We start from the raw sequence: 21,487 nt of genomic DNA, 5'->3' as shown, positions 1-21,487 counted from the left end.
GAATCTATCTATGCTATAATTTAGGGTTGCGATATGAAACTTCATCCTTTGATTCCAAACAGTAACTTGATAAGATTGAAAATATGTTCAAGAGGAAAACTGTATATCAACAACTGACGTTAACATGATAAAATATTTACTCACAAGTATATACCTTTTACTTTTTTTTACGAAAAGGACATCCCTTTACGTAAAAGGCAGTTAGGCATAAATCGTGTCAATCATGTTATTTCTGCAATAAACGTTAAAAAAATTATATCAAAGCTGCTTAACTGTCGTCTCCTTTGATTCGAAATTTCATAGTAAATTGAATGCATAAGTCTTCCGGCACTGGGAATCTATCTAAAGTCTATATACAGGCTATTGCTGTAACGACAGATAGTTTGTATCTGTAATTCCTTTAAGCTAGAAGCTTTTCAAAGATTACTTTATTAAATTCGAATATGTCCGTTAAATTTTCAAACGATATTAGCGATAAACGCCAAAGAAGATTGTGCAATTTAACAACATAAAAATCTGTGTTCAAGTGTCAGTCAGCTTTCTGGTATATAGCAGTTTCATCGTTTAATTTCTGCAAGAATTACAGCCATCTGTTACATAGAACCATGCAATGCTAATGATGATTCCAAGAGTACGGTCTTATCTCATATTTATTCGTGTACATATTTTGCCATAACGTAAGGCTTGAATTTGCCAGAAACTTCGAAATTCTTCGACTGTTTACTCAATTCCGGTTAAACGACATTAACATTGTCTGCAAAGAAAACTAATTTATTGTTGTTCCCTATACGCCACTAACACTGAAAAAATAAAACGACAGTTTTGTAAGGGTTGCGTCGGTAAATGTAATAAAATGTATTCTTAAATATCCTCATTAATAACAAATGAGAGACTACGATACATTTCACATCCACAATAATTTCTAACAACGCATATGATACAATGGAGAATAATTTTCAATGAAACAGGTCATTATTTTGAAAACGGATTGTCGACGGATGTGACTGTCTATCTCAAACTTCTTACGTAGGTCAAAGCGTCAATACCCGAAAGCAGTTTTCCACAATACTTCTTCTAGTTTTTAATTATTGTTTTAAAGTATCAATTCCTTTGGCTGCTGAGCAATCGAATCTTCAAATTGGGGTTACAAAAACTGAAAACTACAAATCCCTCGGGGTACAAAAATGTACTATTATGAAATGAAGGTCTTGATAGAGAGATCAACCAATAGTAAATCAAATATAATTTTGAAATTAATGTTGTCACTGTACGATGAGTGCGGTGACGAATTTAACATTAATCAATAGAGTACAAAAGTGTTCAATCCCGTATTTGGTAAAGAATATAAAGCGTCTAATATGTTCTACAGGATAAATTGGAGTTAAAATGTTTCTTCAAAGCGTCCACAGTGATTGATGCAGGCTATAAATTTTATACCAGATGCGATACAATCAGACAGTTGGACGGACACTTATTCACCTACAAACGATAATTGACAAATACATACATTGCTACAGATGTGGTTAAAAATGCAAATTTATTTAAGAAGTCGCGAAGCCCAGAAATCGCAGAAGAGGAAAAAATGTTTATATGTGAATTACAATGTTTGGTGATTGGGTACCGTACGTTGTGGGTTCGAGCACGATTGAAAACCATCGTATTGTCTTATCGGAATGTCACTTATTGCTCCTGACTTTGTTTTTGTCGTTCTCTTGGAGTTTTACTAAACTTCTATGGGTCAATATCAATATCATCTGTGAGAGCTCTTTCAGCAATCTTAATATATCCTATAACAATCTTAATATATCCTATAACAATCTTAATATAACCTATAACAATCTTAATATATCCAATAACAATCCTAATATATCCTATAACAATCTTAATATATCCTGTAACAATTTTGAGCTTAATATATCCTATAACAATATTGATATATCAATCACAGTTACATAAAATTATTGTCTCCTCCCCTGCACAGAAAGCCCATGCTCTATTTTTAGCCCTGCTGTGCTTAAAAGCTTATGTCTCATCGGCTGAGAAAGTTGTTGTCATGGCGACTATCAAAATTTGCATACAACTCTGAGTATGAAACAGGTGTCAATAGGTCATCAAACTTTTCAGTGTCACTGCTGTCCAATTCATACTGTATTACTGTTTCCTTCGGGTATTAAAGGTGTGCAAGTATTCACATCAGATGAATAGAAAATTCACCTTATGGGCTGAATCTTGACAAATAGGTATTTTCTTGTCTGGTTAAGGAAAAATATCCCTAAACTACAAAATGCATGGGCTACCAGCCATTGTCACTGGGCTACCAATTTCAGAAAATGGTAGCCCAAGTGGACTACCAGGGAAAATAATTAATTTCGAGCCCTGTATACCAACCTTAATATATCATATAACAATCTTCTTGTCTGTGTCTCCTAAGCAACATCAACTAAAGCAAGTCAATTTCAAAATGGTTTTTTGATTGCACGTTACATTTTATCTTTGATTGAAATTGCATTTCAGCGTCTACACTTTGGGTCTATTTTCACCGTTTAGCATTGACACTTCTTATCAATCTTGGCACTTAAGTATTGACACTTTGGGTCTATTTTTGGCCGTCTCTGCAACCACTGAACTGTGATAGTATCTGCACGTACCTTGTTTCAGGGTTGAATATATTTGCTGTGTGGTTATTTCTTGAAACCGCTGTCGGAGTTTGGTATTCCCAGACTTGTATCCTGTCTAGCTGGCACTGTTGTCATCCAAATGAGAAGCTGGTATTTATAGTGCACGGATGAAAACGCCAATTGAAGGAAAAGTAATCTTATTTTGCCATATTTGACGGTGAAAGAACAATGGACAAAAAGCCAGACTGCTGTAAACATCGATGTACATACACAGTGCTACCGGGTAGTGCGTATGTAGATCGACCCTTTTTCTTCTGTCCTTGGCTACAAATCTGCCAACTGAAGCGCACACACAGAATAAATTAAGCATATAACATTGCTTTCGGCCTTGACAGTTGCCATAACAATAAACGTATTACGTCATGTGAGGCTGCTCAAGGACTAGTGCGAATATAAAACTATCGTCACACAATTACCTCGCGTCTTTAACTTCATCGCCTTTTCTACCAAACAAAATACAAAGTGTCTAAATTGATGACTTTCAAACAAACCTCTTAAAATGATCGTCCGATAGCCTCGATTTTGCTGGTTATTTGGTTATCTGGGTCATAGCCGTCAAAGATTATGAACGATGACAAAATTGTCATTGTAAACTCTTGGGGCCACTTTTCTCGTTATGTTTGTTTGTTTTTTTTATTTTGTGTTTTGTTTGTTGTTTTGTCTTTTTTGTCAAAACGGCACCTTCCCTGAAACTGCTAGCCTGATTACTTTCAAAGTTGGTTCTTACAGTCCAAAAGACTACCACATTCAAAGTTGGTTCTTACAGTCCAAAAGACTACCACATTCAAAGTTGGTTCTTACAGTCCAAAAGACTACCACATTCAAAGTTGGTTCTTACAGTCCAAAAGACTACCACATTCAAAGTTGGTTCTTACAGTCCAAAAGACTACCACATTCAAAGTTGGTTCTTACAGTCCAAAAGACTACCATATTCAAAGGTGGTTGTTACAGTCCAAAAGACCACCACATTCAAAGATATTGAAATGTTGAAGAAATATGCATACCTATTTTTTTCGTGTTAATTTAAAATACCGTTTAAACTTGTTTTATATCAATTGGAAAAGTGTTGTTTCAATTGTCTTCATATTTGATTGTTTGATACTGCGCAACAATTTCAGTTTTTATACAATTCATAAAGTACATGTAATTTCAGATAGTCCACGTTCAGCATGCTGTGTAAATTTTGAAATAAGAGACAATTATTTGTGTGTGTGTGCTGATGTGTGTGGCGCGCGTGTGCGTGCGTTTTCCATGGAAAATCAGTATGGAGTCACTTCAGCTACCGAGTCACTTGTTTCAATCATTCAGTATCTGACAAAAGAGGCCTCGAAACTTCATGCAAATCATTGTTCAGACAATTTAAAGATGTCTTATTAATTTTTTTCTGAAGAAATTTTTTTCCCATGAAAATTGTTAATAAAGACCGACGTCCGTGTTATTTTAAAACAAGAGGGGGCATATTGTTCGCTTATAGACATATGGAATAGCGAAAAATTGCCATTTTAACGCAGGTACAAAATCGTCATTACCTAAGCAAATTGTTAATCAGTTGCGTTATGTACCAGACCTATAATGTAGACCGAATCTATATATAAGGGTGCGTCCACGAACTTTCAGCCGTTTCTATACGAAATTATTATCATAATGGTGGATTGCTTGAAAGCTGCCATAAGGCAGCAACCGCTTAGTACTTTATGTCCCTTCCGTAAAAGTGACATTGAAAAGCAAATGCGTGTTATCAGTCATTTTGCTGTACATAGATATGTTTTTCTTCACTTGCAGGTTTAGGTAGAGGTGAGGATAACTCTGACGTCATTTTACTAAAGCATGGTTTCCGATTTTACTGGTTCATACTTTTGTATCTGCAGGACTCGTTTTTCCATGTTTAGTTTGGATGCTTGAAATGCATCAGATACGGACGGCTTTCACTTAAAAGTCTTCCTTATCAGCAATATTAGTTCGTGTTACCGTAGACAGTTTCCATATCGCCTGGTTCAGCCATAATGATATGCTCAGAGCGTTCTGTAACTGTGTCCTACACGTCGCTGTGCCTACATCTGTCCCAATCCTTTCAACCAATATATTATGTTCCATGTAGATGGAAGTTGAAAAACATTTCAGATACATTAAGCTAGATCGCAACAGTTGCGAAGTCTTTGGATATAGACTGATGCTTATTGTTTTTGTAAGTTGAACAGATGACTTCATATTTTCTTAACGCTGAAACTATCAAAAATGTATATATTCTTCATCCATCTTAATATATTTTACCTCATTTACTATTAGTTGAGAACTGAACCTGAGTCCGGCGAGATAATTTATCATTCGAATTTCTAACCTTCACTGTCCGAACATGTCTTAAAATAACAATACAAGAAGCGATGAAAACTGCTTGACTTTATTTTACCCATAAAAGAACAACGAATTTGTAAGACGATGTCAGTTTTCTTGTGAATAGGCACAGTTTCCGTAAATCTTTAATTTTTAATACATGGTAGAACGTAATCCTTCCCTGGGAGCATCAATCGTAAATAGTATAAGACGTCTAACAAATAGCCTTATCAAAATCATCTCATTGTATTGTAAATTCATAAATTATTTACAACATCGCAAGTTGCCTGGAACGTTTCCATACAGACAATAAGAAATAATTGATAACGTAAAGCTAAATCATATGAAATTTAATCGCCAGAGAATATGAAGAGCTTGTTCTTCTTGTTAGATTAGCAAGTCATAACACATCCATTTTATTGAAACGCTGGATCTGACATCATTTTAACAAATAACGGCATTGAGATGGAAATGCTATCTCTATAACCTACTTTACCCAAAGGCAATCAAGGTATGATTAATTTAAAAACTGTCACGTTGACCAATAATGGTTTGTTAAAATCACTGCCACTAGCTTACTATCAATAAGAAGCTTTTCGTCTCTTCACATAAATATGATGGACAGTTTACATCGTAATGGGGACTACAATCTCTTAGAAATAGAATAGATCCAAATGACTGTGGAGTTACATCTGATCTTCCGGAAAGGGTTTACAGATATACTTGCTGGGTAAGTTACCAAAGCGTTTTCTAATGTAAAACTTCGAATTCATAGACAAGTCAAAAGAATTGATAGCGAAGGCAAGAATGTCTATGTACATTTATGTACATTGTAGATATTCAGGTTGTTTGCAACATTTGGTACATAAGTTGCTTTTGTTTGACTTAAGCTTCCTGGGAAAGCTATTCAAGTAAACTATGTGCAGCCATAGATTTCAGCCTTTCGGACAACACAATGTGAGTATAGCAATTGTCATAAACATGCAATCATATTGACTCAGAGAATAAACTATTTTACAGGTTTTAGAGGAGAAACAAATTATACTCAAGACAGCCGTATTAGATTAGTGAAGTTGTTAAGAAAACTAGCATAAAAATAATAGATAGGTTGACAAGAATAGATATCATTCTAGACGAAGAGGACAGAATTTTAAGAATTTTCGAATCACTTACAGTCTAACTCTTTTCAAAAAACTATGGTAACATAACCAATTATAAAGACCCTCGAGCAAAAAGAGAAATTATCATGACCTTGTGACTGCTCTAGCTATTTCTTCATTACATTTCTGTTGTTTTCATGGCACCTTGAAGAACACTCTGATTTTATGATTTACTTTCTTTCTTTTATTGTTTAAATTGACATACACTCGTATCTACCTACCAACCTACCTACGTAACTACCTACCTGTAAGTGAAGGATAGCAGAATAAAAGGGGTGGAGCCATTTCACAGCATCGTCACGTGACAAGTCTTGCTCAAATCAAACTTTACCATTAAAGGTGTCTTGATGGAGAGAAAGTTTTTGATCGGTCCAAATATTTATGAAAGTATGATTGAAAACATTGTATCTAGCCTGTGTTGATATCATGACTTGATTAGTTTAGATTTGAATGATGTAAATTGCTGTAACGTCTCTTCAGCGTTCAATAGTTTAAACCATAGGAACTCGAAACGTTGCCTTGATAAGCTACCCGCGCGGACGCTATGCGTAGAAAAAGTGCGATGTGTGCATTGAGTAAATTATTGCCAAATTTTGGTACTTGTAAAGTTTGCAGGCCAGTCATATTGGAGGAATAATCATTTGAAGGTATTTGAGATCATCTGAGGTAGATTATTTGACGCCCGATAGTTTATTTTGTTTGCTTCTGATATATCGTACGATGAGCGTGTTATTTAACTATCACTGAGCTAGCTAAATGCTATACGCACAGAAGACTATACGCATCGCGTCCGCGCAGATAGCTTACTAGGCAACGTTTCGAGCACTGTGGTTTAAATAAGTTCTGATATTAGAACGCTGATTGAAGGTTTTGGTTTCATGTCTGTAAACCCTCTAAGATACTGCAACAATCTACACAGGGGGAGTTTTTGGATCAATAACCTTGTATTCTGGACAAAGTCGTATGTGACGTGCCCGAAATTTGAAAATCATTTATCAATTTGAAGGGTAGAGGAATACAAATTTCGGTTAATGGTATTTACGATGAGCTTTAACCCATCCTAGCAGAGATTATGCCTGGTATTGTCAGATAATGATAAAATTTTACACGATTTCAACTTCCCTCGTTTTTTACTGATAAATTGTTATCTATAGAATCGGGTTAGGTTATCGTAAGTGGAGGAAGAGCAGTTTGCTGAGCATTATAGAAATAGAGGAAGTCTTCTCAGTGACGGCAGAAGCAGGCTGTCGGGGCAATATTGTGGTTAGTACAGTAAAAAGTATCTAAAAAAATCAAAACCAACACGTTCGGATACGCAGAAAGATATGATATTGCTACATGTATATCAAGACTGGCGATGTCCGAGTTACATAGACACGCAATAGTTCGTAATCTCTTTCCCATTATATGCGACATACAACTGTGAGTTAAGAAAAATCAGAAACAATGAACAAATTGTAAACATTTCAGGCATATAAAACCCATCTAAATTTATTTATCGCTATTATTACGGAGTAGAGCACGGCAAGTTGTGTTTTTCGAACAGTAACATTTACGTCTGGTCGTCCTGAGCTTGCCACTGTCCAAAACGCTTAAGTTTTGGATTCTGACCCGGTACTGCACTAGCATGTCTATAGTTGTCTGCAATTAATCCTATCCATTTAGATATCAGAACATGCCAGATAAATTCTTTGGTGAGTAGCCGATAAGATAAGTGTAGGGCTCAAGTTAAATTAGGTTCCTTGTAAGAATTATTTGGTTCATTATGTTATGACTATTGTAGTAGTGTCGGTAGGTTTCGGTAGCACATCCGTGTCATTTTTAACGTACAAATACGGGATAAAGAGTGTCAAGAACAGCCAGACAACTATAGGGGAACCGACGAGTATAGGTAATTATAATGGGTTTGACCTCTCTATTTATGCATTGTCTTAAATACACGATAAATACACGATTCCATGATTTGGAATAGAATTAACAAGATAATTTTCCAAGAATTAACAAGATAATTTTCCAAGAGTCTCTGACTCGCGTTGGCGCCAGTATTTAGCTAGTTAAACATTTTCCATTGATCGAATGATTTTTTGTTTTAATTATTGTTGACGTAATGGCACATTTTTTAAAATTTAATGTACTTATTTTTTTGTGGTTCATATCTTGTTGGTACCATTACTGAAGGGCAGTAACTTGTTAATAAGTGTCTGTTTTTTCCACAAGCTGCCACGGAGTGTATGGTGAAATAAATGCATTTTGTAAATTATGTTCCGTTTTTGTGCTGCAATTATAGTATCATTTATTGACTTGACATCAAACCAATTTATTTGGATTGAATCTAGTTTTTCTGATGTGATTATTCGCAAGAGCATTTACTCATAAAAATATCACTTTATGTCAGATTTGAATGCACCCTTATTGTGAGTTGCCTAATTATCGGTAAAATCCCACCGTATCTTTATCTGGCTGCCGATAGCGTCTTACGGAGATACGGAATTTATATCCAATCCTAAATGATAATATCTAGTCATTTATACACCACATTAACCTTTCATTATTTAATTTCATGTAACCATGTTTCGTATTGTTATTGATTCGGAACCGTGATTTTAGTATCACATACACTTCAAAAATTACTCTAGACTGCGTGAAATAAGAATTTAGGCCGGTTCTAACAAACGTCTGTCGAATACATCGCAACTAAGCCGCTTTCAGTGTCCGTCTCCAAAAGCATGCTCGAAATAAATGCATGCCGATCTAATATTTTCTTTTTTCAGTTTTCTTGTCGTTTTGAGACCTTTCACTAATTTTATCGTCTCGAACAGGTCGTGTCTCTGAGATGTATTCGTTTAAGACTTGAAACAATATTTTGTAAAATGATAAAAAGTATTCGTGCCTCGGCTCTACTTGCATATATTTGAAAGAAAAGAATCTAAAATTAACTTGCAACAACAACAACAACAACAACAACAATAGTAATAATAACTATAGTAATAATAATAATAATAATATTATAATAATGATAATAATAATAATAATAATATAATAATAATAATAATAATAATAATAATAATAATAATAATAATAATAATGGCGATGACGAAAATAATAACAATATTATTATTTATTTTATTATTGTTGTACTTATTGTACTTGTTATTATTACACTTATTATTATTATTGTTGTTATTGTTTATGTTGTTGTTGTTGTTGTTGTTGTTGTTGTTGTTGTTGTAGTTCATATTACATTCTTGAATCAATGGCAATGAATCATTGATTAGTTAAATATCAAATATTACTGAAATGGGTAACTAAATGACGAAGGAATCTATTGTTGAAATTTCAACAGAAATTCACCGATTGTCGATTTTTATTTCATTTTGCTGTGAATTCAAACCTTTAATAACCCATTTATGAAAACTTCATGAACCCGGTTTTTATTTACAAATTTCTAACGTGTCAATATTAGGCTTGTCATGTCAGGACAACAACAAATAAAACTGCGGAAATATAATCTGAACAGTTCTATAGTCGGAAAGGTAGCCTGGGATTGGTTTCAATAACGATAACTTTAACTTTTAAATTCTTCGTTCCTGCGTTTGCCGATTATTTACATATTTTTCAACATTGTTGTCGATGCAACGGTGTCCATCGAACGTTCAACTTGTCGTCTAACTGATGCTAAGATTTGACCCGCACAGTTCTGAACAAAATATTCTCATTATCTCATTGAATAACATCTTAAGTTCAGGTCATATATTTAACTAGAAAATTTTGCATGTTAATACTGGTTTTAATTATATTTGCTGCGTCCCTGCATTAATGCCGACAATATTATAATACACATGTTTCTATTTTCCTGAACAGTGCTTCGGTGTTTGCTTGCTTCTTGTCGTTTTCAGTTCAATCATATTTTGGACATTGACTGGCAGTGTTGTACATTAATGATGTAGATTCTTTGTAAGAGGGGAAAGTGCGTCTCTTTGAAAAGATTGATGAGATGATGGGGTATGATGTTTCAAGGAATTAATGGAATATCCATTGTATTTTGAAATGAACTATAAGGCAATCAGTAATTTGGCATGTGCTAGGTCAGACAACACGCAATGAGACGTTATAATTGTATCTCAAGGCAGACTGTGTAAATTTAATACGCATTACAGAAAATTGTGAACCTACAAATTGAAATAAAATGGTCATGACAACAGAGAGAGTTTTGTCGTCGGTTTGCAGCATCAGAATTTCAAAGGTAGTTAGATTAATTTTTTGTCATGCACTTAACGAAATAACATTTAGGGTATGCATTTTAATGTCTTTGTTTATATGTCTGAATGACTTGTGTCAATAGTTTAATGCAAATTAAAGCGATGTCGTTGTCGTGAGGTATGATGAAAAAATATTTACTCAAGGAAGAGCTGCGCCATATACAATATCCTGAACACAGGGTTTAGTACCCAAGACCACTTCACGAACACAGGGTTTAGTACCCAAGACCACTTCACGAACACAGGGTTTAGTACCCAAGACCAGTTCACGAACACAGAGTTTAGTACCCGAGACCAGTTCACGAACACAAGGTTTAGCAGGTCTCTAGTGAACCGAAGAATAAGTGTCAATGGCTTTTCTGCGGAGAGAGAATGTCCTTTCCGTTGTAGGACTATGATTATGGTATAAAAGCCTACAACGGGTCAAAAATGTATCGTGAGTTCGTTTTGTTTACTGTAAACTATGCTACATCACTTATTTTATTTTTTAATTTAAATTCTGTCATTTGACGGTTGAACAAGAAACCATGGTTCGAATTTTGTAGTCTGGCGTTTATGTTCAATTCACATGCGCGAGTTCTAGGAAATAGCAGAATCCTTTTTGACGCTCCACCTTGGCACGCCAGAATTTCAATAGTTCTAGACTGTTATAATATAATAGAAATAAACCTTAAATCACACCCAGCGATGGTATACCACTCGATTTAGACCAGTTCACTTCATTTATGCACTCACTATTGCTCTTGCACATATGTAGTGAACAGGTCAAAATCTCGTGGTATACCGTCGCGGGGTGTGCTATAAATCATGTGACGACAGATACTCGAAATTAAAATTAACAAAGGGAGACAGATATTAAGGAGGGTACACGATTTTATCCATCATTCGTAAAGTTTTGAAATTAAATTCTGATATGTTTGCAATCAAATTCTGATATGTTTGCAAAGATTAATATTTATATTCCCTAATAGAGCTCTACGTCGCACAATATTTTAAAGACATATTTTTCCACGATCCAGCATTTAAGATATTCAATTTTTATCGAAAAGTCAAACATTGCTTCAGCGAGCACAATTTAGGTATTTGTGACAATTTTTGTAATTTAATAAATAAATTACATCAGCAGTTGCTTGATTCATACGTCGTAATATGTGTGTGTTTGTTTTATATTTGCGTACAATTGTTTTTCTTGATTTTACTTTGTATTTCCAAAATGAACCTGTAATTGAGGTAAACTGCTGGTTCATGAATTAATATAAAATAAGATTGTCGAAAATGTTGTAAATGAACGTGTGCTTATCTTTACATCATGTGACTTGTTAATTTTATGTGAGTCCTTAAAATCATTTTACTGCAATGACTAAAAGAGTGAACTTCTTATCTTCGTGGTGTTATGCAACAACCGTTATTTTTCTTTGTTGTTTCACTCTATACAAACCCATTTTTTTGTATCACTCCACATTTATTACTGTATTTCTGTATTGGCTTCACTTCCTCACTCTACAATTGCTGGTGTCTTTCTGTGTTAATGTCACCCCATATTCGTCGTTGTTTTTTATGCCTGTGTCACTCCATTTTTTATGCCTGTGTCACTATTTTTATGCCTGTGTCACTCTATTTTTTCAGACGAGGACGATACCGATAGTTGTATTGGAATGAAATACAAACACAAATGTTCTTTGTTATATAAATGGATGACTTCAGACAGGTCGAACATTATCCAACCGACTCACGACATAAAACATTATAGCCCGTCACTTTCTATCAGAATCCAATTCACGTGGACCTTTAAACTATGGCATTGAGTCGGACAATATGCAACAACCTAAGCTATCTAGTTTTTCAGACATCAAAATTGGAAACAATTTGTTATACTAGCAGCCAGATTTACCGATATTTGACATTCAAAATGACCGCACCCCCCCCCTCCTGTGTGAGCTCTATGGAGAAGAATATATTTTTCGAATGTGGTGGCTAAGAAAAGAATTTTAAAAGTTGGAGAGTCAGAATATTTGTCCCAAGGGCACATTCTTTTTCAATGTGATACAGTACCTAAAGTACTACGTAGTTATGCAATGTAATTTCGATACCTTCCAGTAGTAATGGCGAGGAAATCTCTCTATGCTGACAGGGTACATAAATAGTTCAATAACAGTGGGATCTCATACTTTAGGAGCTCTGAATTAGCCGATGCACACAGCAGAATCTCTGAAGACACACTTGCCGTGTCTTTGTAAAGTAGATTCAGTATTAGTGGGCTGATTTGCCATCTACTAACCCATGACATTGGAATCTACTAACCCATGACATTGGAATCTACTAACCCATGACATTGGAATATACTAACCCATAACATCGGATTCATTAGAGGTGCATTGTGTATATATTGTGTTATATTGTGCATTTATCGCCTTTACGATAAATGCACAATATAACCGCAATTATCATAATTTACAAATATTGTTCACTCGCCCCACGCCGTGATATCTTCGCACCAGCAAATACGGTAACAATCATATATGCAGCAGTGCCGTTGTGACCGATGTTACTATGGAGCTATTTTTCCGAACAAAATTTGCATAGTGCGATACGCAAGTCCAGTCACGATTTATTTTATGTGCGCCTACAATGACGACAAGTGACGTGTTACTTCGCGTAGGTAAATAAATGTGTTCAATCATCCGTACGAGACATTCAGCAACACTCTGTCAATCGACAGAATTTGTATGACTTAAGAGGGTTGACTCTTGTGACATTACGCATGTAAATGATAATAAGGTCAAAATGAATTGTGTGTACAGATTTTGAGCGGCAAAGCGATCGAATACATGTAATAATAAATGTTACCTGACAGGCCTTGTGGCAAGTAAATTCAAAATAAGGGTTGTGTAAACAGTATCTTCTTTTTTTACTCTTGTTCTATAGAAAATAACGATGCAAGTGTCATTGATAAACGGCATTTACTCACAAAATCTGACTTCCCTCCTCAAAAACTGACTCCTGACATGCTATATTTGTAATACAGCTATATTATCGTAACGTTTTGGATGGCCAAGCTCCGAAGGCAAGGATATGATAACAATTGAGAAGCTAACAAAGTACAGCTTCTTTGACTTGCACCATGGCAACTGTCAATCGCAGAGGTAGCATCTCCAAGAGGACATTGTGTACACGATGGCTTTCTGTTTACACAGCAAAGGTTCCCTCGCGTTTTTAGATGAACGGAAGTGTTTATGCACCGTCCCTCCACCCACGGACGGTGGTTTATGGGACTCCACGATTCCGTCACTTAGCTGTGGACATAAACTTACGAAGAAAACAAGCGATAAAATAACTGCAGAGACATTTTATCACATTTCTATGAAAGGTATTTTGGCAAGTTAATAAGATGCAACACCCGTTTAGTTTCAACGCAGAATTCGAATAACATGATTGGAACTAATTTGGGATGATTGGATGGTGAACTAGTGTCTTTAAAATCTGCAAATGTAAGCGCATCTGCTTTTCTTTTTACTTTACACACTTGTTTTTATGAGTAATTTGTAATAGCGCAACATTCAGCTATAGGGCACCTACCATTTTAGAGAAATATGAAAAATATGAAGTTCCAATTATCCCAAATTAGTTCCAATCGTGTTGAATCTAGAATTCGAATTACAACAATTTTATATCGACAGTTATGTGGCATGTCTTTCAAATGTAATTATTTGCATATTGTCTTTTTATCAGACTTACTTTGATGATAATGACACTGAAAACAGCAACGACAACGTCAACATTCAATCTTTCGAATATTCTCAGAATTTAAGTTATATTGACTGGATAGCTTATAAGTTGAAAACTTATGACTACTTTCTGGTTAGATAATCTTGTGTCGGGGAAATTTACCCCTGGCATTGGAAGTAAGGAAAGAAGAAATCGTAAACTATGTGAAGAACTAATTCAGTTGACAAAACTATAAAATAACTGAGGTATGTTAATTTTATTCAAGTGCAAAGAAAACGTCACACTTTTTTCAATTACAATGTTATTAGAGGATGTGAGCAAGAGTCCCTTCACCAAACCGGTGTTGTGAAGGCACTGTGGCTGAGCCGAAAATTAATAGTCGCGCCAGCGGCTTACTGACTACGCATGCGCTTATTCATAATATACTATGCGAGTAACCGGAAGTGTACCCTTCTTTCATGGGCGCCGCCATGTTTTTTTTGAGTACTCGTAAATAAACAAATACGAAACAAATTATTATTATATAACATGCCATTTATAAATATACCTCTTTTATTAGCCAGTAAATGTTATTATGCACCTTGTCGCTGATACAAAATATCGTTAATATAGATAAAGGGAGAAAACTGTCTTGCATATGAACGGTGGCATACGCAAAGAATGCTGGGATTGAATTTTAGAAAAGCGCTTCCTGTGTCAATAATTAAATTCAAAAATTGCCAGTTTTTAGACGGAACGCTATGAGTTTTCAGCTTGCAAGTGGAAGTTGGGCAGTGCGGTTATCATTGCAATGATAATGATTGCATGATACGTCCCTTGTTTAATGCAATAGGCTGTTATCATTGTAAAAATTGCCAATTTTTGTCCAAAATTTTTACACGTTACAGAAAATCTATAGGCCTACCTGCACTGCTGCAGGGTTTGACGTCGTGTACGTACGTGAACTGCTTTCATCAGAGGGAAACTGGGCATAGTTAAGTTGTCATATAAACGTTTATGAAGTAACAATTAATTACATTTTATCATGAATCAATACAAATAACATTGCCAATCTTAACCCCTGGCGCGACACCAAGGGCTGAGCCTATAATATTTATAAAGACTACGAACTGAACATTTAGAATCAATGTGAAAGAGGATCGTTATGAGGAAAACTGAAATTTAGAAACAAGGTAGAAGAGGGCATACAGAGTTATAGCAGACAGGTTTTACATACGACTTGTGTGATTTTGGAAACGATAAATAAACTTGATACCCCAAGTATACTGTATCTCGTGAGTTTTACCACAGTCCAGTGATTATACTCTTGGTTCCAGTCTTTCTGTCATATTATTTATCACGCACATTTACAAACAGTTTTGGGATAACGTTTACCAATGGCTTCCTGAAGCGAAATTAAACCGTCGTGTGTTATTTCCATTTCTGTATGAAACAGTAACCCATCTGATACTTCCCAGTTTCTTCTCTTGTTATAGCCTGGACCCTATTTCTTCGCTTTGACCTCCACATGCCTCCGACCACACTCCGTCTAGCTTCGTGAGCTGTACAGTTGTACAAAACTGATCATTTGAATGTGAATGTTCTTCTCCAAGAGAGACAATGATGTCAGTGGCGTCCCTTTGAAGTCAATCACTCAAAATGATCCTCTCATGATTGGCCTATAATTAAATGGGATGTTGCTCATAAACTAGCCAGAGAACGTTTATGATCATTCAAATGATCAGTTTTTTACAACTGTGGCTTGAATACTGCTCACGAGACCAGACGGAGAGTGGTCAAGGGCCAAAGAGAAGAAATAAGGCCTAGGCTGCTTGTGTTGTGTTATGGAGCCTTCTGATCAAGTGTTTGTCGTTTGTCATGTATTTTTATCGCAAAGATTCGGTGGTTTAAAATTTTAAATTTTGGTACCATTTATTTTAACCGATGTGCTTTCAAAAGAATATCTGAATGCTCTCTTTGATGTAAAATCTTCGGCCATAGGCTTGGCTAGCCAGTAACCACTAGTGCGTGCAGTGTTGTATGGTATGCTTGGATAGTCCACGGTCCCTCCACGGACCGTGGATAGTCGATCGAATGCCCGGGATCGAAGCGTGAGTCAGAAGGCATAACCTAGGTACTTCTTTACACAAGTACCGAGGTTCAGCCTTCGGCCTCACCTGCTCACACTTCGATCCCAACGCTGCGTGCACCTGTGCCAATAACTGCCGCTGGGAAAAGCTAGTCTACTGGGAACCAGTCTAACTCTAACGATGACTGTGTTCGGTTAGCTCTAAAGACACGGTCCGTGTAAGTTTAGTTTTCCCCATTTGATGCTAAAACAAATATTTGTACCGGAATTCTCTGGATTTCCCAATGCTGTATCTCATTGACATACTCTCTTCAAGCATTCACTAATGTATTCACGAAGTGTATTTGAACATAACGTGTTCAGTGTTTCTGTCTGCATATTTATGAGCCCAAGCCAATCGGCTGGCCCCCTATTGGCTTCATTGGGGATTTTAGGGGCTCAAGCCTTGCGGCCCCTTAAATTGATTCATTTTAAATGCATGCCGACTTTTTGGATTTATCAGTCCAAGCCGACTTGAGTTTATCCAACTCTGGCCACGTCAATGGCACCAGCTGAAAAGCACACATAATGACAATCATGAGAGTATGCAAGTTGTGAATTCCTTGGTACATTTTGCGAAACTGTGAAAAACTGAGCACAGTGACCTACTGAGCAAATATTTTTTTCAAAAGTACAAGACATATACAACTTAGACGGTACTTTAATGTTTTACAAAATTGGCAATACTGGAAGGTTAAATATGCAAATAAATGTTCTAATCTCAGAAATTTTGGATGTGATAATGGCAAATTTGGTAAAAATTTGGTAAAAAACAAAATGATTTCATTTAGTCACACATCTTTTCATTTAAATTAGTGTTTCTACTGTTCAAAGGTTTGTATACTTTTGTGTTACTGTACGATGAGATGTTATCATTTCATCCGCTGCATCAAAGAGACTGCATGAACTTGAAATAAATGGTTTTATTTATTGATTTTAAGTGATTTGAGAAAAACTGTGACTATTCATCGTAGATTTGTATAAGATCAAGCAGGGTGACCCCACCCTTTTTCTCTAATATTTGACTATTCTCATATGCCAAAATTCAAAACTTAATGCTAATTGTAAAGTCTCCTAGTCTTCTATGTGTTGCTCTCTTGCCTAATCTTGTGTACATGTACGTTTCACTGTCAATTGAGTGTCCTATGACCCAAACCCTTCTTAAACTACAACAGATATTAGAGCTATCACTGTCACTGCCGGTATGCAGTGACAGTGACACTTCCAGTAGGCAGTAGCAGGGTGGTAGCTGTATTAACTTTGCATTTTGACAATATTTTTGTTCAGTTTATTCAGTTTCTTGTTCTTGTTCTACTCCCTACAGCATGTTGAGCTGTTCAGTATTCAGCCTACCAACACTGCCTACGTGTACCGTGCACTTGTATAATTGACAAATAACTTTCAGTCCGAACTCTAATTCAATTATCACCAATATTTAGACAAACGGGCTTTGTTGACAAACTGAATATTGTGTTTTTCAGCATGCTGCAAATAGACACCTAGAAACTGTAGTTGATACATTGCAACGAAATATTGAAAAATTATCAACAGTTGCAGCTCCTGCCCCTTTACAAGGCCAACTTGTTGTTTTTACAAACATTTAATGGCATTCATACATTTGAAAGTTTTTTCGAGATTAAAGTCATAAAATGCGACAAAAGGGTTGTAGATTTTGTTTAAGATTAAAAAACAAGAAATTGACATTTTTAATCTAACAATTCTCTAGTGGTTAATAAGCTTAGAACCCCCGTCATTTATACCTTTTCTGAACCCCTGGATATAGGGGAACATTTTGTTAACCACAGTGTCACCATTATTTACATAGCTATCACATGACAGGTAATTTGCATAACCTTTCAAAAATCGACTTTCCCTATGTTTTGTCTTAATACTTCAAAATAACTGACTAAAACTTTCTGGAGTGCAAGCTGTCACAACGCTCTTTCAAAGTTCGTCTAAGATTTTTCATTTCTTGCTTATTTTTAGCACAATTTTAAAGCAATCAACGAGAGTTAAATTCACCGCTCTGGAAGTTTTTCTGGCATAAAAATTGTTTTAGAAGATTAAAAAAATTTCTGAGACACGCTTTGGAAGATCCTTAGAACAGCTTGCAATCACACAAATTTCAGCCTTATATCTCAAAACATTGAAACAAAACATAGGGTATACTGATTTTTGAAAGGTTATGCAAATTACCTGTCATGTGATACTTATGTAACTAATGGTGACACTGTTGTAACCAAAATGTTCCCCAATATCTAGGCTTTCCGAAAATATATAATTTACGAGGGTTCTGAGCTTATTAATCACTAGATAATTGTTAGCTTGAAAAGGTCAATAACATTAGAACCATTGGACGACATCAAATGTTAGGAGCCAAAATATTTTCAGATCCCCCTACAGGCAGAGCAAAACTTTCAAGTCCCCCCTCGACTACCCCAGAATTTTCGAATCCCCCTGAATTCCTTCAGCACCCCCCCACCCCCCGACCGCTTTTGTCAACGCTATCTAATGGACACATTGGTTGACACATGGGTGTTTACTCAGTAGTTTCGAGTACGATATACACTGGACTTTTTAACAGTCGTGACCTGATGCGCATGCTCAATCCGGCAATTGTCAGGTTGTATCATTGGCTGTTCAATACTACAACTGGAAACGCGGTGACCAACTATGATCCTGTTTCTACTTAATATGCATGACCTGCTCTAAAAGTCGTTTTAGGTGCTGGTTACTACGTTATTCTGTTTTACCGGCATTTGATACGTTGTTCTATATGTAGACAGTGAATGATTCTGGGTAGGCCCTATACATGGTGTGAACTGAACGCTCTGTCGACTCAAAATATCAGTATTACTCTGGGTCAACCTGTATGCATGTGATAACACTTGTTCTCTGTTAATTCATCAGACCATCTTCAAACTTATCGACTTCAATATTGGAACGAGACTACCGAAGAGGAGTCAACATGAACAATAGCCTTGATATCGAAAACAACGAATGCTTCGCTGAGTTCTACGCTCGCAATATCACCAAGAAGATACCGTACACAGTAGGCTCCGAAGAACTAATCATCGACACAAACAAGGTTTTCCTGACTCGAATAATTCCTTCAACATTAACATGTCCTCTTGGAATCCTTTTGAACTGTCTATTCTTATTCGTCGTTTGCAGAGTGAGATCCATGCATACGCTAACCAATTTGTATTTATCGAACCAAGCAGTAGTAGACTGTGTTTTCCTGGTCACTTACTTTTTACAGGCCGTCGGTGAACCGCTCACGTCTGACATAATACATGATAAGACGTACTTAGGAGCAGTGGGGTGCTTTCTTGTCAATATTCTTCTTGACATTTGTTTTTCAGTTTCGGAGTTCAACATCACACTCGTCACGTTCGAACGTTACATGGCGATTTGCAAACCGTTCACGGCAGACAGGGTCAGTTCTAAATCTAGGACAATTAAGCTAATAGTCATGACTTGGGTTGTGGGGATCATATTTTCGTCCCCAAGAATTTATTTCTATATCAACTGGACCAAAGTCTGCGTATTTTGGCCGAAGACCGCTAACCAGACAGACAGCTTGCAGACTTCATACTCCACCTGTTGGAGAGATATAACAAATACTATGGAAGGCGCTTTGTACACGTTTTCAACGCTAATCGCTTTCGTCATAGCACTCACCGCCATCATTGTGTTGAACACACTAACAGTGAGAGAATTGCGCAGAGGAGCTAGAAGGTACACATCGAGTGCACATGATTTAAAACAGAGATTGCATCAACAACGACAAATAGTTATTATGTTGGCCGTCACTGCAGGTGTGTTTTTCATCTGTCTATTCCCCTATCATTTTGATCAGATCATCATTTTTCTAGAGTCAATGCCAAATCGGAAGGACATCGCCAAGCCGAGCAGTTTCACAGAGTTAGTACGCTGGTTACCATTGGTCAACTCGTCAGTGAATCCCTTAATTTATGGTATCTTGAACAAGCAGTATCGCCGGGCGTTTTTTAAGACTCTGTTCTGTTGGGAACGGCGGCATTCCAGAGCTGAATACAGCATGTCAAATCTGACGGTAACTTCAGCTACTACTCGAAAAGAATCCGACACTGTAGAAACAACCTATAATTTAAAGGTGCAGAACCATGATCTTGCTGAACCGTCATGATTATTGAGCTTTTCACTTGCTTGAGTTGAAGGACAAACACAGTTGATACCATTGTCACGTGTCACATTGACCAACCAATATAAATATTCCGCGTATGGTCAATAGTAAATAGTAATACACACTTTACCATGCGTGAATAATTGGGCTAACCTTAAAAGAAGTCTGATCATCACGTTGTTGAAACTGACCATTTTCTTATTTGACTTAAAAGCTTGTGTCAAATAGTATAATCATAAACAGTAGAGGGGGCTACTGTCAATGTTAAACGCAATCAGGATGACTTCTATCACTTTTGGTTTGTTTAATAACGTCAACTTTAACTGTACATGTAAATCAATGACGGCATTCATCAAAATGTCCGAATGCAGTTAAATTACATAAAAATAGTATTTGAAATGTAGTTTTTGCCAAAGTTTTTATTATAAAGCACGAAATGTCCCTGATGGAAAATAAAAAAATGATCAGATATGATAATGAAACCTAGCATTGCAAATGAAAATCTAAACATCAACACATGATTCGCAGAAATTATGTGACTTGAAATCGGGATTTCGTAAAATATATATTGAGGGGAATAAATGTATGTATGCATTTCTTCATAATATATATAAATGTCAGATAACTTTAGATAATCCTACAAGTGTTTGAGTATTCATTCTTCCTGCTTTGAACCAACATATACTTTGATCATATTTTGTCAGTCGGTTGCTCGTCCGTAGCCATATACGGGAGCCGCCTTTTTTGAGATGGAAGTTAGAGGAATTTCCATCGAAGTCTGGAAATTCGAGAATTTCCCGCATGACCTCACGATTTGAGTGCTCTCCCCACGCTCACTTTTGCTCAAGAATTGAATATGGGAATAATGTTGGGGTCAATATGAATCTTATGGCGTTAGTATTTTCTCTGCAATTGAAGATCCGAGGCTCACTGCGTATTTGAGGCTATGGGGAAACATAATTTTTGACAGATAGTTCAGAGCATTTAGACATGTTACAGACATGTACTATAATAAGCATCACGGGCCAGTGTCTAAAGCCTTGGAAGATCATAGGATG

At 36.2% G+C, this 21,487-nt stretch overlaps 1 protein-coding gene across 1 annotated transcript in view; it reads left to right on the top strand.

Annotated features, from left to right (window-relative positions):
* LOC139132749 (growth hormone secretagogue receptor type 1-like) overlaps window positions 1-20,824 on the top strand; it is a 32,460-nt gene extending 11,636 nt beyond the window's left edge. The window contains exon 2 of the mRNA XM_070699015.1: window positions 19,172-20,824. Coding sequence (XP_070555116.1) covers window positions 19,230-20,432 — 1,203 coding nt within the window. The 5' untranslated portion in view covers window positions 19,172-19,229 and the 3' untranslated portion in view covers window positions 20,433-20,824. The remainder of the gene's footprint in view (window positions 1-19,171) is intronic.
* The last annotated feature ends 663 nt before the right edge of the window (window positions 20,825-21,487 follow it).

This window comes from Ptychodera flava, chromosome 5 (assembly GCF_041260155.1).
Source record: "Ptychodera flava strain L36383 chromosome 5, AS_Pfla_20210202, whole genome shotgun sequence".
NCBI classification, from domain to species: Eukaryota; Metazoa; Hemichordata; class Enteropneusta; family Ptychoderidae; genus Ptychodera; species Ptychodera flava.
Note: the sequence above shows the minus strand (reverse complement) of the source record. Positions and strands in the feature narration are given on the sequence as shown.